The sequence below is a fragment of the Bubalus kerabau genome, chromosome 8, assembly GCF_029407905.1.
Source record: "Bubalus kerabau isolate K-KA32 ecotype Philippines breed swamp buffalo chromosome 8, PCC_UOA_SB_1v2, whole genome shotgun sequence".
Lineage (NCBI taxonomy): Eukaryota > Metazoa > Chordata > Mammalia > Artiodactyla > Bovidae > Bubalus > Bubalus kerabau.
In genome coordinates, this window is record NC_073631.1 from 80,759,521 (window position 1) to 80,783,462 (window position 23,942).

General features: G+C 43.2%; 1 protein-coding gene across 1 annotated transcript in view; it reads right to left on the minus strand.

Annotated features, from left to right (window-relative positions):
• Nucleotides 1-447: 447 nt before the first annotated feature.
• HECW1 (HECT, C2 and WW domain containing E3 ubiquitin protein ligase 1) overlaps nt 448-23,942 on the minus strand; it is a 483,654-nt gene continuing 460,159 nt past the window's right edge. The window contains exons 26-29 of the mRNA XM_055590733.1: nt 14,100-14,246; nt 12,411-12,525; nt 7,820-8,018; nt 448-951 (exon numbers count right to left, since the gene is read on the minus strand). Coding sequence (XP_055446708.1) covers nt 840-951; nt 7,820-8,018; nt 12,411-12,525; nt 14,100-14,246 — 573 coding nt within the window. The 3' untranslated portion in view covers nt 448-839. The remainder of the gene's footprint in view (nt 952-7,819; nt 8,019-12,410; nt 12,526-14,099; nt 14,247-23,942) is intronic.

The following is a 23,942-nucleotide window of genomic DNA, read 5'->3' on the forward strand; positions in this document are numbered from 1 at the left end:
GTAGAAGCCTCGTTGTTTATGCTACATAATGCGATCTCCTTCTTGGACGTGTGCACAAGTTTGTGCTTCTTGGGTGGTGGGTGTTCACAGGGGGTGTGTCCCCACCCCCAGACTTCTCTGAACTCAAGTCGAACCATAATCCCCACAGCCACTGGGATGCCCTGCATTGCATCAGCAGGAGGTGTTTTTCTTGCTGTTATTATTGGTGGGAAAGCATGATATTTGCACCATATGTCTAGGCTAGTTCCAGCTGATGGGGCTGATGCCACATACAAATCATGAGTTGAATATATCAAAATTTCGGTTTAGCCACTGCTGTTTTTGGATGGATTGGATGCCCAGGGAAAATTAGAATGGGAAGAAAAGAAAGAGTTGATCAGCTCCTATTCTGAAGTTGGTTGTTAGAAATTATAAAAAAAAAAAAAAAATGGTGGTTCTGCTCAGAAGACATGGGTGTAGAAAAGCTTGGAATGCTTAATGCTCAAATTTCCCCTTAAATCATAGAAATGGAAGTAAACATTTATTACCATTTGGTCAAGTGTAGCATAACTTTCATTCATATTTCATTGTTAGTAATGGAGGTATGTGGAGATATACACAGACCTTGAGACAGCTGTTTTTTTAAATATTGCATACAGGCTAGCAGTTCATTGAAAGTAGAGGAGATAAGCCTGAAGGTTAGATCTTAGAAGAAGGCAATTCTTCATGCACAGCTCGTCAATCCTGATTTGGTTTGAAAATGAAAATCACAGAATACCAAAATCAAAGGAGAGTTGATTCAGGGAAAGGGAAAGGATGATGTCACTGGCCAGGAAAATGTCAGGGAAGTTGCCAGTTTCTCACTCAAGTCCAAAGGTGCTGGTTTCTTCTACTGCCGTTAACAGCTTTTCATACAACATGGAGTACGAGGGATAAGGTGGAAGATCCAATCGATTGAAGCACGTGTGTGCCCTGAATGGGGGAGAAAAGGCTGGTCAAGGTGTTTGTTTCAGTGATACAACTGGCTTGGCTACTTCTGTGATCAGTCTGAATCTGTGAATCAAAAAGCGAATCAAAATGGAGTGGAACTGTGTTTTAGCACCACCATGCACACGCTGCAAAGAACCACAGCCTTCCAGATGTGAATAGAACAGTTACGGGACTAGAATACCTAGAACTGGGGGAGTCTGCATTTGGAAGCAAACCACACTATACCAACACTGTACTAGCAAACCAGTGGCATTCTACAATTAAGAGATGAAGCTGAATGTGGTCAGTGAAGGAGGCAGAAAACATTAGTATTACAGTCATATTCCCAAGTCTCCCTGCCCAACTCTGAATTCTGGGCTTCTGTAAACCCTGTGTATTGACTTAGAGGTGCCAATGGACACCATGGAGCTCTGAGATCCAATACTCCATCAAGGCAGGTGTGTTCTGAAGATGGTCTGACTCCTTTACAGTTCACAGTGGGGCTTGCGTAACCTGGAGCAAAGATGCTGCATTTCCAAGAACAGCTGCATTTGTGGGATAATCCTTCCTGGGGGCCAGCAGCATCCCAGTGCCACCTGCCCTGGGTTCTGCTTATGTTGTCATGTTCTTCATCCTGCAGGCCCATCTCTGTGGGCCAGTGTCTGGCCTAGATGAAGAATGGCTTCCCTTGCCACGTGCCAGTGTGTGGACCAGGACTACACCCTGCTAACCAACTTAATTGGTGGTGGTAGTGGTGCTTTAGTTGCTAAGTCGGATCTGATTCTTGTGACCCATGGACTGTAGCCCTCTGCCCAGGCGCCTCTGTCCATGGGATTTCCCAGGCAAGAATACTGGAGTGGGTAGCCATTCCATTCTCCAGGGGATCTTCCCAACCCAGGGCTCAAACCTGGGTCTCCAACATTGTAGGCAGATTCTTTACCAACTGAGCCACCAGGGAAGCCCAACTAAGTTAAGAGGGACAGAAAAATGCCAAGTGTACTTTTGGAACTGGCTGAATTCCAAAAGCCAGGGGCAGGATACGGGCAGATAGAATCTTCTTGGTTTTCTTAATCTGGTAATTTTAACTATCACTCATGAGTGGAAATAATACAGAAAAAAAATCATCTATTTACAAAACAGTTGGGATCAGATTGATTCTATAGAAGTTAATTTCTGGAAATAAACTGAAACTTTAGCAAATGGCACCTCTTCAAGACCTAGTCTGAACAAGAGCTGCTCTTACTGTATTCATCTATAGCCTTGGTTAGCTCTTAAATATTGATACATCTTAGTCAGTAATCTAGAATGAATAAACATTATCAAATCACGATTGGATTCTGCATTCCTAAGTCCTCGTTCCCCTCCATGTGGTCTGACAGCACCGAGGACCTGAGTACATCATTCCCTGGGCACTAGATCCAGTGCTCTCAAGGTGAGGTGGGGCTTGGAGACAGCACAGAACCAGACTTTGGAAGGCCTCTATTCTGATTGCAGTCCAGTCACTGACTAGTTTTACAACCTTGGGAAAGTCAATGAGTCTTTGTGGGCCTCAGTTTCCTCACTTGTAAATGGGGTAATAGTACATGCTTCATGCGCATCAGAGGGTTGGTGTGAGAATGGAGTACACACAAGTGCCTTTCGTAAGCCATGAATCATCATTTAAGCATCAGAGTTTCTTAATAATGCAAACACAGTTGCAATCATGATTTTAGGAACTGTGTCCCCTTTGTGAGGACTTCAGACTCTTGGCTTTTTCCACCTGCCTGCTGGCAAATGAACTGTCCTCATCTCGTGTTTGTGCAGCTGACATTTTGGAACTCCACTGGGTCTGATCAGTTGTGCTGGGTCAAACTGCACTCTGTCAGTATTATTCTGGGGTTCCAGCATTTTGAGATCATGCTGGATTTGGATTGCAATCCATCACAGTATTATCTGTGATACTTCTAATCCGTGTCATCAACACAATTCATCTCCCTGTCTCCTCAATGTTTTCCAAGTTTTTGATCAAAATGTGAACCAAGATAGGGCCAAAGTCAGTCTTGCTTCTCTGCAGTAGAGACCACTTTAAGGTTGGTTAAGAGTAAATATTATAACAAAAAGGGGCAGCATCACTACCCACTGTAGCTGGCTGTATAGCCAGTTGTGAGGTCAGTTACTTAAGTTGTGTCTTTTTTTTTTTTTTCTCTTTCTGGCCACACCAACTGGCTTTCGGGACCTTAGTTCCCCGACCAGGGATCAAACTCATGTCCCCTGCAGTGAAAGTATGAAGTCTTAACCACTAGACTGCCAGGGAAGTCCTCGTGTCTCCTTTTCATGTCATCTTCTTCCACTTCCCAATTATAGCTTCAGTAACCAGGCAGGTTCTCACTCTATCACTGCTGAATCTACTCTTTTCCAAATTTGTCAATAACCTCTTGATTCCCCCATTCAGAGGTGCATTCTCTATGCCCACTTCCCCAAGCTCATTGAAACATTTGACAGCTCTTCCTATGAACATCTCTCTCCCTTCACTTCTGGACAATTTCTCAGTGGCTGTCAGTTTCTCACAGGGACTCCCAATGGCTCCTTCATGCCTCCTTTGTAGCCCGTCAGCCTAGAGAGCAGGGCTTCAGGCACCACTGACACTTGGAGCTTGATGACTTTTCACCAGGAGGGGCTGTCCCATGTCTTATAGGTGTTCAGCAGCATCCTTGGCCTCTCCCTGATAGAGGCCAGCAGAACCCCTACCCAACAATCAAAAATGTCTCCAGACATTGCTAATGTGCCCTGGGGGACAAAATCACCTTCCCTGCCTCCACCCTTACAAACCATCACTATAGAGTAAGCCGATACTAACTTAACCGAGTCTCCACCTCCATCCTGGGCTTGGGCTCAGTTTACCTCTGCAGTGAAACATGTTCATATTAGAATTTTAGTCCAGTTCGCCTGCTCTGGACTCACAATTCTGTTTTTCTCGTCCATACTTGAAATGTAACCCCCTAAGCTTTCCTCCTCTCCTTTACTCTATTTCCACACTGCCTGTGCTGTGTCTACCCTGACTAGCTCCCAAGTCTTCTTTCCTTCTACGCTTTTCCTTACCAAGTTTCACAGTAAGGAAACTCCCGTCTTTTGGTCTGGCCTACAAGCCTTAGCATTCTCAGCCCTCATGAGTGGAGACAGCCATTGTTCACCTGGCTGCATTCTGGGCTGTGGATGGATGAACACTTTTTTCACTCCCCATTGCTGATTCTAGATCATTACTTTCAGTTTTTTGATAAAAAATTTCTGCTCCCCTGAATCTCATGCCATTTTTCTTCAAACTACAAGTTTTGTTTGGCATTTTATTTTAACAAATAGGACAGGGTAGAAAATAGACAGTACTACCTATAGATAATAAGGATGAGGTATAGTGGCTCAAAGGTAAAGAATCCGCCTGCCAATGCAGGAGACGTGGGCTCAATCCCTGGGTCAGGAAGATCCCCTGCAGAGGAAATGGCAACGCATTCCAGTATTCTTGCCTGGAAAATCCCATGGACAGAGGAGCCTGGTGGGCTACAGTCCAAGGGTTTGCAAAAGAGTCAGACACGACTTAGTGACTAAACACCAACTGTTCTGAAGAACTAGCATTTCAGATACATACTCAGGAGTATGCCTGCTTAGACTGTCTCTGTGTTAAACACGTTTGACCACAGTGATCTAGATCTACCTTCCATACCTTCTGACCCCCTGAGGAACACATTGGTTAACATTTCTGGTAATTGGCTTAAATGTTTTCCACTTCGGGTCTTCCCACCATACTGTGTAGCTTCTGAGTTCACATGGCTGACTGTTCGGAGCCCTGGCCTGCCAGCTCCTTGACCTTAGCCCCAGTGACCATCCCACCCCTGCTATGCTCTAGTGAAGGTGATTTATGAAGTTTTCTCGCCAGGCTCTGTGAAACTATAAACCCTGCCCCCAGAGTCTTTGTTCTAACCCCCCACACTCTAGAAGGCAAGGACTTGGACTGATGCATGGCTTTGTGTGATGCTATTTGGCTCCCTCACCTAGGAGGCCAGCTGTCTTTCTAGAGGGAAGGTCTGAGGAGAAGGCAGCCTAGACCATCTCTCCTGAGTGTGGGCAGTGCACACGAGGCTCACAGTCTCTGGAGAGCTGGATCACCCCATGGGTGCGTGGCTCTCCTGCTTGCCTGGGCTTTTGACACCTGCCACATGGCCTAGCCAGGTCTTTCTGAACTACCATTCTTGAAATTCAGAGGCTATTTCTTTCTCTCCACCCTAGGTGACACTTTCTAGGTTCTTGAATCTTCCGAAGATACAAGGGAGACTAGTTGGGGGTTCATACTCAGAGGGTCATCCTCACTGTCCTCTTGGAGGCCTCTCAGCTCTTCCTGGGGCTCTTCTGGCCCAGGATGAAGTCCCTGCTTCCCCCAGGAACCCTCTCGGGGGCTAGAAGCACAGCAACTTTTTTAGGGATGCCTTAGCACAGATGTGCAGAGCCTGTTCAGAAGGTCAGTGTTGTTCTTGTTGCACAGTCATGTCTGACTCTTTTGAGACCCCATAGACTGTAGCCTGTCAGACTCCTCTGTCCTTGGGATTTTCCAGGCAAGAGTACTAGAGTGGGCTGCCATTTCCTTTTCATAAGCTGATGCCCACTCTGTTAGTTCTCTGTGTGGGTTAATAGGATTAATACAAATTTCAAAGCTTCCCAGAGCATATATGTAATTAGACTCAATTTCTGACCTCAGTGACAAAAGCAACGACTTCTGTTTCCTAAATAATAGTACAGACTTCTCAATGGGGTCTTCTCTCTGTGGCCCACCAAACTTGCTCTCTCAACGATGTCCCCTGCAAATGTCACGTTAGACAGCTTGTCCTCCATGCTTGCTTGGCGCTCCTTCCTGAACATAGCTGACCTTTCCACCTCCAGGCCTTGCTCTTGCTGTTGCTCCAGCCTGGAATCCCCTCTGCCCTTCCTTGCCCCTCATGGCTCACCTAAATGCCAGCTTCTCTGTGACATCTTCTCCTGTCAATTCAGTCAGGATTAGGCCTCTGTCCTACAACCTCATAGCATCCATGCTTTTACTGTCTCTTCTTTGCTCTCCTCTGATTCCAACTGGGGTTGTAACTATGCACCATCTGGTTCTGTTCCTCCCTGGACTCAGCCCCTCTGGGCAGGTGCATTGTGTAGCTCAGCCACGCCCCCTTATCCGCATCCACACACACACTGAGGTGCTTACTCTGGGAGTAGGATATCACCAAATGTGACTCAAACTCATGTCTTTAAAGTAAGAACAAAATGCTTCCAAAGAACCTCATCCTTCAAACCTATCATTAAACCCAACAAATGGAAATCTTGCCTTTTGAGCCTGATTTTCTTGCTAGACTTCATTCAGGAGGTTCAGCTGTCAGCAGAACCATGCAAATGAGCACTGAGGGTCTGCTGATCTAATTGGGTGAAGACAGAGCTGAAAAGCGCCCAAGGCTTCGGGCTGTTATTAACCAGCGGGGCATGTGCTCTGTTTCCTGGGCCTCCTATGCTCACATGAATTATCTCCAGGATGCTATAAAGAGTAGGAAAGCTAGATAAAAATTATAGTTCAATAAATCCTGCCACAAAAGGGATTAGCAAAGCATCTCAGAGGCCATGTAGAAACAGAGCTGAATTAAATATGAATCTTCTCTTACAATTAGAAAACATCACAGTAGAGGAGAGTAATGTGGATCAATCTTTTCTTCTATTTGCTAAGCGGGATTTATGACTTTAGTAGCTACACAGAAGCCTCTCTTTAGTGCTCCTTATTTCACCAAGCAGGAGAATATGCCATCCAAAGCGGCACAGAAAGCACAGAAGATGTGTTGGGATGAAAACTCATGGCGCAGGGAAAAGATTCTGTTAAACTGCTTGGAGCTCTAGTGCCTCCTTTTCTGCATTATCACACAATAATTTCCTCGATAGCTTACTGTATAGAAGCTACTCTAGAGACCCAAGATACATACGGTTTTTGTCTGCACATGTTTTAAAACATAGTAGAAAAACACAATATGTACATAATTCCCTGTGTATCAAGTGATATGCCCTCGTGAGACAGGCTGGGACCTGGCACCATTCACTTCAATACTTGCACCTGGACAAACATCTCCTCGAGCAACAGAACACAAAGAAACTAAAAATAACTGCCCATAATGCACAGCCAGGGGTTTAATATGAACAATAAGATACAAAAGGCCAAAATGCAATTGCCATTTCTGAGGTGCTGAGAGCAAAAGTGGGGGATGGCACACAGCACTATCAACGGGGTGGTCAGACCACCTAAGCCACTGCTCCAGCCTGAGCCACCCATCAGCTCCCACCCCACGCCATTTAAGGGACCAGCTCACTCCCCCGGTGGAGTGAGCAAAGGGACCTGCTGCCTGTTCTCCCTTAGGCTGCAGTTGGAGGAGCCTCTGCCTGAATTTCTCACCTAGTCTCTTTCTATAGATTTCTAGACTCTTTCTATAATTTCTATAGATTAAAGAGTCCAAGAACCTTGGTCAGAAACAACAGAACTGCAGACTCAGTGCTGGAAGGGCCACTTTGGGCTTCCAGCCTCTGGGCATCCCCCTTCCTCCAGGCAAGACATTCCTCTTTAAATTAAACTGGGCCACATATGACTGACCCATGGACCATGAAACCAATAGCCCCAATACCATCAATCATCAAAAAATGACTAGGAGTATGACCTGAATGGACTTCCCTGAGACTTCTCCCCCACACCTTTCACTGATGACTCAGAACAATACACTGGGCAGTAGGAAAGAATTCCATCCCAACGGATGATCGCTCAAGCTCAAATAATACAGTGGACTTGGCCTTCTTCAGCAGGTTTCCTGAAGCAGGGGTGGGAGCTCCATACCTGGGAAGAGATGTAATTTTCCCCCATTTCTCTATGCAGAAACGCCGAAGCCCGTTGCTTCCTCGCAGGGCTGCAAAGCCTTCGTAGGGCACACTTGATGTTCCTGTGACGAACTGCAGTAATCTGAGTCTCTGCTCATTGTTGAAACGCTCCACCGCGGCCCAGAACCAGCGGATCACAAGATGCCCATCATGATAACCTGAGCGGAAGCAGGAGGGCGACGGAGAGGAATGCGGAGAGGGGAGGAGGGGTGGGGGGAGATGAAATACACATCAGACGTGCTAAGAACTCAACAGCTGCTCTAGATCTGCTTATTTCTCTAGTGGTGGCCTTCAGGTAGGTCTGAAACAACTTGTGTAATGGAGTCAAGTTTGAAAACAAAAGCCAATTGAGAAAAGAGGCATTTTACAAAAAGGTTTTATATTCTCAGGGATGTCCTCAGAGATGTCTGCTTTCTATTTAAACAACTGGGCTCCTAGGAGTCACTTTCCTGCCTGAGATAAATGTACACAATGAGTTGTGAGGTCTGGCAGAGATCTTTGGGGTTCATTTCCTCATATTGTCTTTGTTCTGATGTCTTAGCTCTTGGTAACCACGTACTGTGGGAGCATCTAGGACTTAAGAAAGGTGAATGTCAGTCTTGGTGAACGGAGGATGCTGGGCTCTCCCCGTAGCCCATGGTGCCCTTAGAGCTGCTGTGCTCTGGCCAGCCCTGGCCTGAGAGGAGTTGGGCCCATGGAAGGAGTATGGGGCCTCACAGGACAGTACAGAAACCAGGCTTGGGGTAGTCGCTGAAGGAAAATGATAGACTGCAAGTGCAAGAAGGACTCAAAGATGAAGAAAGAAGGCTGGGCTGGGGCAGAAAGAAGGAAAGCTTCATCAAACGGAAGATGTAACTCACCTCAGAGGTGTGAGTTAAGCATGTGAAGGCTTGTGTGAGTGGAGGAGGGGCTACAATGATGAGAATGAAGAATAAATATGCAGGGAACAGCAAGCTGACTAGACCAGCAGAGAGCGGTTGCTGGTGAGGACTGAAGGGACCTTACTGGGGGCTTAGAGGCCTTGATAGCTAGGCAGAGACACTGTTACCTGACACCTTAGGTTGGTGGCTTTCCTTCCAAGCCAGGAAGGGCCTAGGTTCCACAGAGGTTTCCTCCTACATGGCTGAGTGTATCGGGGAGAACAGAGGGGCTGAGAAGGTGGGCTCCTGGCGCACCCTCTATTGTTTTGATAGGAGTTTTCCTGCAATATTTTATGTGAAGAAAGGGTTTTGAGCATAAAAAATCTTTCAAAGATCTCTTCTCTAAGTGATAAGGAGCTTGCTTGTTTTGTGAATTGGTAAATGGCCTGATGAAAAGAATGTTTCAGGAAGACTGGTTTGGCTGTGTGAAGGTGAAGAGTTAGGAGGAATTAGACATTAGATTTGGAGAGATGACAGAACTGTTACAACAAATCAGGATGGAGGTGAGGAGGGCTTCAGTTCTACAGGAAGCAGAACACACTTTCCCAGCAGCACGTGACCTAGCTCCAGAGCTGGCCTGTGGTTAGTGGTGTTCTCTGGTACACACCTACACTGAGTTACGCTAAAGATGACCTGGGGGTTACTGTCGCCTGAAGGAAAGTCTAGGTTGGAAACGGAGGGCAGTAGGTGAAGGGGAGAAGGCATGGACTAGAACGTACTCTGCACGTGTACTGAAAATAAGACCAAGTTTTTTGTAGTCTTCAAAAGTGATATTATTTTATATTTATATTGTCACTACATACTCATCTCACACGCTAGTAAAGTAATGCTCAAAATTCTCCAAACCAGGCTTCAGTAATATGTGAACCGTGAACTTCCAGATGTTCAAGCTGGTTTTAGAAAAGGCAGAGGAACCAGAGATCAAATTGCCAGCATCGGTTGGATCATCAAAAAAGCAAAAGAGTTCCAGAAAAACATCTATTTCTACTTTATTGACGATGTCAAAGCGTTTGACTGTGTGGGTCACAATAAACTGTGGAAAATTCTTCAAGAGATGGGAAAGACCACCTGACCTGCCTCTTGAGAAATCTGTATGCAGGTCAGGAAGCAACAGTTAGAATTGGACATGGAACAACAGACTGGTTCCAAATAGGAAAAGGAGTACGTCAAGGCTGTATATTGTCACCCTGCTTATTTAACTTCTATGCAGAGTACATCATGAGAAATGCTGGGCTGGATGAAGCACAAGCTGGAATCAAGATTGCTGGGAGAAATATCAATAACCTCAGATATGCAGATGACACCACCCTTATGGCAGAAAGTGAAGAGGAACTAAAAAGCCTCTTGATGAAAGTGAAAGAGTAGAGTGAAAAAGTTGGCTTAAAGCTCAAAATTCAGAAAACAAAGATCATAGCATCCAGTCCCGCCACTTCATAGCAAATAGATGGGGAAACAGTGGCTGACTTTATTTTTGGGGCCTCCCAAATCACTGCAGATGGCGATTGCTGTCATGAAATTAAAAGACACTTACTCCTTGGAAGGAAAGTTGTAACCAACCTAGATAGCATATTAAAAAGCAGAGACATTACTTTGCCAACAAAGGTCCATCTAGTCAAGGCTATGGTTTTCCTGTGGTCATGTATGGATGTGAGAGTTGGACTATAAAGAAAGTTGAGCGTCAAATAATTAATGGTTTTGAAATGTGGTGTTGGAAAAGATTCTTGAGAGAGAGTCCGTTAGACTGCAAGGAGATCCAACCAGTCCATCCTAAAGGAGATCAGTCCTGAGTGTTCACTGGAAGGACTAATGTTAAAGCTGAAGCTCCAATACTTTGGCCACTTGATGCGAAGAGCTGACTCATTTGAAGAGACCCTGATGCTGGGAGGGATTGAAGGCGGGAGGAGAAGGGGACGACAGAGGATGAGATGGTTGGATGGCATCACCAACTCGATGGACATGAGTTTGGGTAAACTCCAGGAGTTGGTGATGGACAGGGAGGCCTGGGGTGCTGTGGTCCATGGGATCGCAAAGAGTCAGACACTACTGAGGGACTGAACTGAACTGAACATATAGAATATATATATGAATATTATTCAGCCATAAAAAGGAATGAAACACTGAGTCATACTAACACAAACAAACCTTACTAAGTGAAAGAAGCCAGACCCCAAAGGCCAAACAGTATAATTCTATTTATATGAAATATCCAGCATGGGTACATCCGCATAGACTGATGGCTGTTGGGGGTGGGGAGTAGGGAGAGGAATGGGGAGCAACTGCTTCACAGGTCTTGGGTTTCCCTTGGGGACAAATAAAATGTTTTGAAACCACTGAGAGGGGAGGGTTGTACCACATCTACAGTGCACTAAATGCTGCTGCACTGTTCCCTTTAAAATGGTTATTATTTTTTTTAACTTTTTACTTTATATTGGGGGGTAGCCGATTAACAATATTGTGATAGTTTCAGGTGGATAAGTAAGGGACTCAGCCAAACATATACATGTATACATTCTCCCTCAAACTCCCTTCCCATCCAGGCCGCATATACATGTATACATTCTCCCTCAAACTCCCTTCCCATTCAGGCCGCATATACATGTATACATTCTCCCTCAAACTCCCTTCCCATTCAGGCCGCATATACATGTATACATTCCCCTCAAACTCCCTTCCCATCCAGGCAGCCACATAACACTGAGAAGAGCTCCCTGCGCTGTATAGTAGGTCTTTGTTGGTTATCCATTTTAAATATAGCAGAGTGTACATGTTGATCCCAAACTTTCTAACCATCTCTTCTCCCCATTCTTCCCCACTTGACAACCATAAATTTGTCCTCTAAGTCTGTGAGTCTGTTTCTTTTTTGTAAATAAGTTCATTTGTATTTCTTTTTAGATTCCGCATATAAGGGATGTTATGTGATATTTCTCCTTCTCTGTCTGACTTACTTCACTCAGCATGACAATTTCTAGGTCCATCCATGTTGCTGCAAATGGCATTATTTCATTCTTTTTAATGGCTGAGTAATATTCCATTGTCTCTATGTAACACATCTTTATCCATTTCACTGTTGATGGACATCTAGGTTGCTTCCATGTTTTGGCTATTGTAAGCAGTGTTACAATGAATACTGAGGTGCTTGTATCTTTTTGGACCATGTTTTTCTCTGGATATATGCCCAGGAGTAGAATTGTAGGATTATATGGTAACTCTATTTTTAGCTCTTTTAGGGAACCTCCATACTGTTCTCCACAGTGGCTATACCAAGCTGGATTCCCTCCAACAGTGTAGGAGGGTTCCCGTGTCTCCATACCCTCTCTAGAATTTATTGTTTGTGCATTTAAAATGGTTAATTTTAACTATATACTCAATATCTTATAATAACCTGTATTGGAGGAGGATATGAAAAACGAATATATAATTTATATACATATGACTGAAACACTTTGCTGTGTACCTGAAACTAACAGAACACTGCAGATCAACTGTATTTCAATAAAAATAAAATGATAAAATGTAACATAGGAAAGAAATGGTTAATTTTGTTATGTCAATTTCAAATCAATAATGTTTTTTAAGAAGTTATAGCTTGTGTCTATGGGAGCTGAGCCGTCACAAGCCCCGCTCGCTCACCTCCCCGGTACTCGGCGTTGTTCCGCCAGTCGGCCAGGTCGATCTCTGCCGTGCCAGCGATCACCAGCTCCAGCTCCCTGGCATCAAACACGGAGACCAGCCTTGAGTCCACCACCTGAAATCCATAGTAAGCTTTAGCCTACAGATCCAATGTTATTGAGAGGTTACACTCATCATTACCACTTCTGTGGGCTAAGCTGGGAAGCTCACCACTGTTCACAACCTTTTCCCCCTCTCCCAGTGTTATCACGTTTAAGTTCAAAATCATGACATTCTGAAGCACAACGCTTTAATGAACTGGGAACTCAAAAAAGGCCCCCTGCTTTTCATTACCTCTGATATTCCCTCTTGGAATGATGTTATGAACCAGACTGACTTGCCTTTCTGTAGTCACATTTAAGTTTCCCAGTAACACTACATTTTAAAGGCAAAAAGTCCAATTTGCTTTGGAGTCAGTAGCTATTAGTGCTATCACTTCACTTAAAAGGAATCCTCTCTTCCACATACAAACTAGGACTTATTTCCTGAGAATGGACTTTATATATTAAAACAATTGTCTTTTTCTTCCCTTCTCCCTGTCACTTCTTCCCTCCCTCCTTCAAAGATCTGGGAGGACCTGCTTGATTAGAGGGTTCTGAGCTCTGGCTTTACATCTTGTTGCTGAATGTATGTGGTACCACTGAACACCTACAGCAGACACCTCCTTTAATCACACTGGTGGACCAGCCAGTCACCCACTCCGATCTCCAGCAGAGCAGCAAAGAATACCTTCAAACACCCAAGCCCTTGTTTCTAAACTGGAAAAATCTAACTCTGTCAAGTTTTGGTAAACAGGAAGCCTAGCAGCTGTCGGTGTCCTCTTTTTTAAAAAATTATTATTGATCTCTGATGCTTTTTAAAAAACTTTCTTATTGAATGACAGATTATTTAAATTCTATAGTGTTTTATAATTTTCAAAAGTTTCACATGTGATTTCATGCAGCTTATTTCGTAAGTCACTGTCCTGATTTAGCACCTCTGCATGGATTATGTTGCACAAAGTGACACCACAGACATATCTCCTTTGATTGTGTTCTGCTTTATTGCACTCTGCAGATATGTTATTTTTCACAAATTGTAGGTTTGCAGCAACCCAAGATCATGAGATGATGGGTGGTTTTTTTAGTAATAAAGTATTTTTAAAATAAGGTATGTACATTGGTTTTTTAGACATAATACTGTGGCACACTTAATAGACTACAGTATAGTATGAGCAGAACTTTTATTGCACTGAGAAGCTAAACAACTGATGTGACTCGCTTTATTGCGCTAATGGCTTTATTGCTGAGGTCTGGAACTAAACCTGCAATATTTCAGAGATCTGCCAGTAAGAAAATAAAAAATCTAGCCAGAGTGGATAATTCCCTCCAGTGCCTTCACGTCACTCATTTTTATCTCACCGAATAAAAGGGGATGCAACACACATGCGTCTTGGCAGGATGAGCCACGTGTTTTCACAAATAGCTCAGCAGGGCCACACTGATGCGGGTTTTGTGAGACCACAGAGCTGGGTTTCCCAGAGAACTCTGACCCCTCTCCCAACACCCTCAGGGGGTCCTCCCTGCATGCTGGTGAGTAGAGCTGAGCCCTCTTCCTGCCTCGTTCTTCCTCTCCCTTCTCCTAACAAGACCCTGCCGGGCCGGGTCTCACCTCGTAGAAGCCCCGCACCAGTGCCTCGGTCTGCTGCACTACGCCGCGCTCCACCCGCCACCTCACCATCCTCTCGATGTACTCCTTCTTGTTCTTCTCTGTGACCTGCGTGTTGGCACCTCCAGATTTTAACTCCCTCTCCGTTACCTTGTGGGGAAACAAAGATCATGATGATTGTTGACTTGCTTTACCTTGCAGTGAAACAGATCAGTTTTAAGAGGATGAACTATTTGTAAAAAGTTCTCTTTACACTAGTTCAGCATCTTTACCTCCTTGGTTCTTTCTCCTTTCCTGGAAGTTACTAGAAAGGCTCTGCTTGTTCTAAAGTAGATACATCAGTACCTTAGAAAAGCTACAGTTTTATTACATAAAGAGGAAGCATGTTTCTTAAACTTAAGAGGCCTAACTGAAATAAAAGAAAAATGCCCCTGGTTACCCCTAAGTGGACTAGAATGTCCTTAACTATACCCAAGTCCCAATTACATCACATTCTTAACAAAAAAATCTTCCCTATCAACAGCAGATCATTGGCAAAAAATAAAAGGAGGGTGGGAGAGTGTTTCTGCAGTAGGTATAACAGGGGCTGAAGGGTGACACCTCGACCTTGAGAAAGGAGAGAATGATGTTGCTGCTTAGTATGGAGATGCATGTTTGTTAGGACAAGCTAACAAGAAAAGTTATGATTTGTGCTTTACTGTTTTGAAAGGCAAGAAGGCAGGTAACATATATTAGACACTGTTATCAAAAAGTGTTGGTGTTTGAAGGGGGAAGCATCAGTTATCTTAAATTTGCTTAAGGGGTTCACCTCACTGGTCAGTGTGATTAATATAAGAAAAATGAGGCATAATTATACCTGTTATTGTTTAGTTGCTAAGTCATGTCCAACTCTTTTGCAACCCCGTGGACTATACCCCTCCAGGCTCCTCTGTCCATGGGATTCTCCAGGCAAGAATACTGGAGTGGGTTGCTATTTCCTTCTCCAGGGGATATTCCTGACCCAGATATCAAACCTGTGTCTCCTGCATTGACAGGCAAATTCTTTACCACTGAGCCACTAGGGAAGCCCATAGATGTACTTAGTTATAGATTAAAAATATATGTACATATTTGGCACTCGTGGGCAAAGTACCCAAACAAAATAGTTTATAGAAGTCTGCTTATTACTTTATTTGATCACTTGGGTGACTTTGGTAAATATGAAATATTGGTCAATTATAACATAATAGTTACCACCTAAGATCCATATCCTTTGGAGCCTCTGGTTTTTACCTGCCCAGTTAGAGACTATTTCCTGACTCTAAGTATGTGACATAACTAAATTCTGGCCAATAATGTACAAGTGGGGGTGTTATATGGCACTTTCATGAGGCCTCTTTAAAGAGCAGGGCTGTTTCTCCTTTGTCCTGCAACTTCAGACACGGATGTGCTGGTTGGGGGCGCCATATTTATCAGGTTGTGGGTGAAGGGGGCCATTGTAGGAATTGAAGCCTTGGGTTGCCTGCCTCCACATTTTTATGTAAGAGAAAAATAAACTGTTAATTTAAGCAGGGTCATTGAGTTTCTTCATTAGCAGTTGAACTTAATCTTAACTAACACACTGAGGAAAAGCCTGTGGTGTCTTTCAGGTACATCTGTCTGTCTGGCTATGACTCAGTTTTCTAAAACCAAAATCATCACTCTTAGCGATCTCATTTGAAAAGATACAGGATCAGTTTAAGCTTAAACAGAAATACATTTTCTAGATCTATAACACATCCCTATTTTTATCACTGGGAATGTTTTCAACTTTCTCTAAGTTGTTCAGTTTCTCCCTTATACACACATGAAGGATTGCTCTTTTTATTTTCAATGTTATTTTTTCCTCTAATTTTAATGTATTTAGTCATTTGTAGTTTACTTGATTTCTTTTGAGTAGATAACATGTGTCCATGGAAAAAAACAATTCAAGTACTATAAAAAGCCATACAGTGAAAGACAAGTTTCTCTCCCCAAACAGTAGCATATTATATACACTGTTCATTATCATGGTCACATACACACCAAAGCTTTTTTCTTTTTTTAGTTAAAGATACACATTGGCCATTGTTTTATACTGGTTTGTTGTTGTTATTCAGTCACTAAGTTGTGTCTGACTTTTTGCAACTCCATGGACTGCAGCATGCCAGGCTCCTCTGTCCTCCACCATCTCCTGGAGTTTGCTCAGATTCCTGTCCATTGAGTCAGTGATGCTATCTAACCATCTCATCCTCTTCTGCCCCCTTCTCTTTTCCCAGCATCAGAGTTTTTTCCAATGGTCGGCTCTTCACATCAGGTGGCCAAAGTATTGGAGCTTCAGCTTCAGCATCAGTCTTTCAAGGGTTGATTTCCTTCAGGATTATACCAGTTTAGACCTGTCTTATTCTTTCTTTGTTATTGTTATACTACCTGTCTTATTGCTTATGATTTATATGTAAATGGATGGGCTGGGGTATCAGACCACATATCGTACTAGTCTACTATTTCATTGTGTGAATGAATTATAATTTATTTCATCAGTGTTATACTGCTGAACATTAATATTGGTTCAGATTTTTTTTGTGGTGATCAACAATGCTGCAATGAAGATTGCTATCCGTTAGTCATTTCAATTAGATGTGAACATATTTGTAGGTCAAATTTCTAGATGGAGATGCTGAGTCAAAGGCAGGTGCATTTAGAATGACGATAGGTATCATAGGGTGCCTTTCATAGACAGTGAAACAAATTTCTTCTTCCTTCCACCTACACTCTTGTGCAGAGTGCCTGTTTCTCTCCACCATGTCCAAAATAGAATATGGCTAAGCTTTCTGAAGTGTGAACTTCCAGATGTTCAAGCTGGTTTTAGAAAAGGCAGAGGAATCAGAGATCAAATTGCCAACATCTGCTGGATCATTGAGAAAGGAAGAGAGTTCCAGAAAAACAACTATTTCTGCTTTATTGACTATGCCAAAGCCTTTGACTGTGTGGGTCACAGTAAACTGTGTAAAATTCTGAAAGACATGGGAATACCAGACCACCTGACCTGCCTCTTGAGAAACCTATATGCAGGTCAGGAAGCAACAGTTAGAACTGGACATGAAGCAGTCAATAACCTCAGATATGCAGATGACACCACCCTTATGGCAGAAAGTGAAGAACTAAAGAGCCTCTTGATAAGAGTGAAAGAGGAGAGTGAAAAAGTTGGCTTAAAGCTCAACATTCAGAAAACTAAGACCATGGCATCTGGTCCCATCACTTCATGGGAAATAGATGGGGGAAACAGTGGAAACAGTGTCAGACTTTATTTTGGGGGGCTCCAGTGGAAACAGTGTCAGACTTTATTTTTCTGGGCTCCAAAATCACTACAGATGGTGACTGCAGCCATGAAATTAAAAGACGCTTACTCCTTGGAAGGAAAGTTATGACCAACCTAGATAGCATATTCAAAAGCAGAGACATTACTTTGCCAACAAAAGTTCATCTAGTCAAGGCTATGGTTTTTCCAGTGGTCATGTATGGATGTGAGAGTTGGACTGTGAAGAAGGCTGAGCACCGAAGAATTGATGCTTTTGAACTGTGGTGTTGGAGAAGACTCTTGAGAGTCCCTTGGACTGCAAGGAGATCCAACCAGTCCATTCTGAAGATCAGCCCTGGGATTTCTTTGGAAGGAATGATGCTGAAGCTGAAACTCCAGTACTTTGGCCACCTCATGCGAAGAGTTGACTCATTGGAAAAGACTCTGATGCTGGGAGGGATTGGGGGCAAGAGGAGAAGGGGACGACAGAGGATGAGATGGCTGGATGGCATCACTGACTCGATGGACGTGAGTCTGAGTGAACTCCGGGAGTTGGTGATGGACAGGGAGGCCTGCCGTGCTGCGATTCATGGGGTTGCAAGGAGTCGGACATGACTGAGCAACTGATCTGATCTGATCTGAAAATCACTGCAGATGGTAATTGCAGCCATGAAATTAAATGACGCTTACTCCTTGGACCGCACAGAAGTGCTCTGGCTGCGATGGACTGCACAGGGCATCGGAGAGGTGCTACCCCTCGCCCAAGGTCGGGGCGGTGTCCAAGAGGAGCTACCACACATCCAAGGAGTGGCAGCTGCGCGGGCGCAGGAGGGCCGAGAGGAGCTAGCTATTCCACATTCAAGGTCAGGAGGGTTGGCTGTGAGGAGATATCCCTTGTTCAAGGTAAGGAGCAGCGGCTGCGCTTTGCTGGAGCAGCCATGAAGAGATACCCTACGTCCAAGGTAAGAGAAACCCAAGTAAGACGGTAGGTGTTGCGAGAGGGCATCACAGGGCAGACACACTGAAACCATAATCACAGAAAACTAGCCAATCTGATCACACGGATCACAGCCTTGTCTAACTCAATGAAACTAAGCCATGCCCCTAGGGCCACCCAAGACCGGCGGGTCATGGTGGAGAGGTCTGACAGAATGTATCCACTGGAGAAGGGAATGGCAAACCACTTCAGTATTCTTGCCTTGAGAACCCCATGAACTGTATGAAAAGGCAAAATGATAGGACACTGAAAGGGGAACTCCCCAGGTCAGTAGGTGCCCAATATGCTACTGGAGATCAGTGGAGAAATAACTCCTGAAAGAATGAAGGGATGGAGCCAAAGCAAAAATAATACCCAGTTGTGGATGCAACTGGTGACAGAAGCAAGGTGTGAGGCCATAAGGAGCAATATTGCATAGGAACCTGGAATGTCAGGTCCATGAATCAAGGCAAATTGGAAGTGGTCAAAGAGGAGATGGCAAGAGTAAACATCGACATTCTAGGAATCAGCGAACTAAAATGGATAAAATGGACTGGAATGGGTGAATTTAACTCAGATGACCATTATATCTACTACTGTGGGCAGGAATCCCTTAGGAGAAATGGAATAGCCATCATAGTCAACAAAAGTGTCTGAAATGCAGTACTTGGATGCAATCTCAAAAATGACAGAATGGTCTCTGTTCATTTCCAAGGCAAACCATTCAATATCACAGTAATCCAAGCCTATGCCCCAACCAGTAACACTGAAGAAGCTGAACGGTTCTATGAAGACCTACAAGACCTTTTAGAACTAACACCCTAAAAAGATGTCCTTTTCATTATAGGGGACTGGAATGCAAAAGTAGGAAGTCAAGAAACACCTGGAGTAACAGGCAAATTTGGCCTTGGAGTACAGAATGAAGCAGGGCAAAGGTTAATAGAGTTTTGCCAAGAGAGCACACTGATCATAGCAAACACCCTCTTTCAACAACATAAGAGAAGACTCTTCACATGGAAATCACCAGATGGTTGCACCAAAATCAGATTGATTATATTCTTTGCAGCCAAAGATGGAGAAGCTCTATACAGTCAGCAAAAACAAGACTGGGAGCTGACTGTGGCTCAGATCATGAACTCCTTATTGCCAAATTCAGACTGAAATTGAAGAAAGTGGGGAGAACCACTAGACCATTCAGGTATGACCTAAATCAAATCCCTTATGATTATACAGTGGAAGTGAGAAATAGATTTAAGGGACTAGATCTGATAGACAGAGTGCCTGATGAACTATGAACGGAGGTTCGTGACATTGTACAGGAAACAGGGATCAAGACCATCCCCATGGAAAAGAAATGCAAAAAAGCAAAATGGCTGTCTGAGAAGGCCTTACAAATAGCTGTGAAAAGAAAAGAAGCGAAAAGCAAAGGAGAAAAGGAAAGATATAAGCATCTGAATACAGAGTTCCGAAGAATAGCAAGGAGAGATAAGAAAGCCTTCCTCAGTGATCAATGCAAAGAAATAGAGGAAAACAACAGAATGGGAAAGACTAGAGATCTCTTCAGAAAATTAGAGACACCAAGGAAATATTTCATGCAAAGATGGGCTGGATAAAGGATAGAAATGGTATGGACCTAACAGAAGTAGAAGATATTAAGAAGAGGTGGCAAGAATACACAGAAGAACTGTACAAAAAAGAGCTTCATGACCCAGATAATCACGATGGTGTGATCACTCACCTAGAGCCAGACATCCTGGAATGTGAAGTCACGTGGGCCTAGAAAGCATCAGTACAAATAAAACTAGTGGAGGTAATGGAATTCCAGTTGAGCTATTTCAAATCCTGAAAGATGATGCTGTGAAAGTGCTGCACTCAATCTGCCAGCAATTTTGGAAAATTCAGCAGTGGCCACAGGACTGGAAAAGGTCAGTTTTCATTCCAATCCCAAAGAAAGGCAATGCCAAAGAATGCTCAAGCTACCACACAATTGCACTCATCTCACATGCTAGTAAAGTAATACTCAAAATTCTCCAAGCCAGACTTCAGCAGTATGTGAACAGTGAACTTCCTGATGTTCAAGCTGGTTTTAGAAAAGGCAGAGGAACCAGAGATCAAATTGCCAACATCCGCTGGATCATGGAAAAAGCAAGAGAGTTCCAGAAAAACATCTATTTCTGCTTTATTGACTATGCCAAAGCCTTTGACTGTGTGGATCACAATAAACTGTGGAAAATTTTGAAAGAGCTGGGAATACCAGACCACCTGACCTGCCTTTTGAGAAACCTATATGCAGGTTAGGAAGCAACAGTTAGAACTGGACATGGAACAACAGACTGGTTCCAAATAGGAAAAGGAGTATGTCAAGGCTGTATATTGTCACCCTGCTTATTTAACTTATATGCAGAGTACGTCATGAGAAACGCTGGGCTGGAAGAAGCAGAAGCTGGATTCAAGATTACTGGGAGAAATATCAATAACCTTAGATATGCAGATGATACCACGTTTATGGCAGAAAGTGAAGAGGAAGTGATGAGAATGAAAGAGGAGAGTGAAAAAGTTGGCTTAAAGCTCAACATTCAGAAAACGAAGATCATGGCATCTGGTCCCATCACTTCATGGCAAATAGATGGGGAAACAGTGTCAGACTTAATTTTTTTGGGCTCCAAAATCACTGCAGATGGTGACTGCAGCCATGAAATTAAAAGATGCTTACTCCTTGGAAGGAAAGTTATGACCAACCTAGATAGCATATTCAAAAGCAGAGACATTACTTTGCCAACAAAGGTCAGTCTAGTCAAGGCTATGGTTTTTCCAGTGGTCATGTATGGATGTGAGAGTTGGACTGTGAAGAAAGCTGAGTGCCAAAGAATTGATGCTTTTGAACTGTGGTGTTGGAGAAGACTCTTGAGAGTCCCTTAGACTGCAAGGAGATCCAACCAGTCTATCCTAAAGGAGATCAGTCCTGGGTATTCATTGGAAGGACTGTGTGAAGCTGAAACTCCAATACTTTGGCTATCTGATGCAAAGAATTGACTCACTGGAAAAGACTCTGATGCTGGGAGGGATTGGGGGCAGGAGGAAAAGGGGACGACAGAGGATGAGATGGCTGGATGGCATCACTAACTTGATGGACATGAGTTTGGGTGAACTCGGGGAGTTGGTGATAGACAGGGAGGCCTGGTGTGCTGTGATTCATGGGGTCGCAACGAGTCAGACACGACTGAGCAACTGAGCTGAACTGAACTGAAGTTTTCTGATTCTTGATGTTCTCATGAGGGAAAATGGTATTTCATTCTATTTAAATTTATATTTAAAAAAAATTGTGAATGATGTTGAATATTTCCTTTCCTGGGAACTATCCATTTATATTCTTTGTTAATTTTCTATTGTGTTGTTGTTCATTTCTCATTGATCTGCAGGATCTCTTCTTATATTGAAAGACATAGACTTTTGTCTGTGCTATATGTTGCTGCTGCTGCTGCTGCTGCTAAGTCGCTTCAGTCGTGTCCGACTCTGTGCAACCCCATAGACGGCAGCCCAGTAGGCTCCTCTGTCCCTGGGATTCTCCAGGCAAGAACACTGGAGTGGGTTGCCATTTCCTTCTCCAATGCATGAAAGTGAAAAGTGAAAGGGTTGCTTCCATGTCCTGGCTATTATAAACAGTGCTGCGATGAACATTGGGGTACTCGTGTCTCTTTCCCTTCTGGTTTTCTCAGTGTGTATGCCCAGCAGTGGGAATGCTGGATCATAAGGCATGTCTATTTCCAGCTTTTTAAGGAATCTCCACACTGTTCTCCATAGTGGCTGCACTAGTTTGCATTCCCACCAACAGTGTAAGAGGGTTCCCTTTTCTCCACACCCTCTCCAGCATTTATTACTTGTAGACTTTTGGATTGCAGCCATTCTGACTGGCGTGAAATGGTACCTCATAGTGGTTTTGATTTGCATTTCTCTGATAATGAGTGATGTTGAGCATCTTTTCATGTGTTTGTTAGCCATCTGTATGTCTTCTTTGGAGAAATGTCTATTTAGTTCTTTGGCCCATTTTTTGATTGGGTCATTTATTTTTCTGGAGTTGAGCTGTAGGAGTTGCTTGTATATTCTCGAGATTAGTTGTTTGTCAGTTGCTTCATTTGCTATTATCTTCTCCCATTCTGAAGGCTGTCTTTTCACCTTGCTAATAGTTTCCTTTGATGTGCAGAAGCTTTTAAGGTTAATTAGGTCCCATTTGTTTATTTTTGCTTTTATTTCCAATATTCTGGGAGGTGGGTCATAGAGGATCCTGCTGTGATGTATGTCAGAGAGTGTTTTGCCTATGTTCTCCTCTAGGAGTTTTATAGTTTCTGGTCTTACGTTTATTCAGCCATTAAAAAGAATACATTTGAATCAGTTCTAATGAGGTGGATGAAACTGGAGCCTATTATACAGAGTGAAGTAAGCCAGAAAGAAAAACACCAATACAGTATACTAACACATATATATGGAATTTAGAAAGATGGTAACAATAACCCTGTGTACGAGACAGCAAAAGAGACACTGATGTATAGAACAGTCTTATGGACTCTGTGGGAGAGGGAGAGGGTGGGAAGATTTGGGAGAATGGCATTGAAACATGTAAATATCATGTATGAAATGAGTTGCCAGTCCAGGTTCGATGCACGATACTGGATGCTTGGGGCTGGTGCACTGGGACGACCCAGAGGGATGGAATGGGGAGGGAGGAGGGAGGAGGGTTCAGGATGGGGAACACATGTATAGCTGTGGCGGATTCATTTTGATATTTGGCAAATCTAATACAGTTATGTAAAGTTTAAAAATAAAATAAAATTAAAAAAAAAAAAAAAAAAAAAAAAAAAAAAAAAGAAAAGTGAAAGGGAAGTCGCTCAGTCATGCCCAACTCTTAGTGACCCCATGGACTGCAGCCTACCAGGCTCCTCCTTCCATGGGATTTTCCAGGCAAGAGTACTGGAGTGGGGTGCCATTGTCTTCTCTGGTGCTATATGTTACAATGTAGCAAATATTATGCCATTTTTACTTTGTTTATGGTGTAGTTTGACATAAGGTATTAAAAAAGTAATTTTAGTTGACTATGTCTATCTTTTCTTTCATGACTTTGTCACATCTACAACAGTATTTCTTACTGCAAGTTAAAAAGAAAAATTCTTTCATTTTCATCTTTTTATTGTTCTTTTAAGCGCTCAGCTTTTTCACCAATGTGGAATTAATTTAAGCATAATGAGTTAGGTTTGGGATCTAACTTAAGTTTTTTAAGATGAATACCCATTTGTCTTAATCTATTTTGCTAAATAATTGTGTTTTTTTTTTTGTTTGTTTGTTTTACAAATTAACCCTACTATAGGGAAAATGTAAAGGATGGGCTAAAAGTAGTCATGCAGAAAAGATAGTGTATCTTACATGCTCATCTAGTACATGGGGGAGGACAGTTAAGTGAATCACATATTCTTGAATATATTTAAATACACTCTCTAAGGATGTAAGAAAAAATAATTTTTTTCTCAAATGTGGAAAAGAGTATTCTTCAGAGGTATTTTTATGCAAAGATAATGCATCAAAA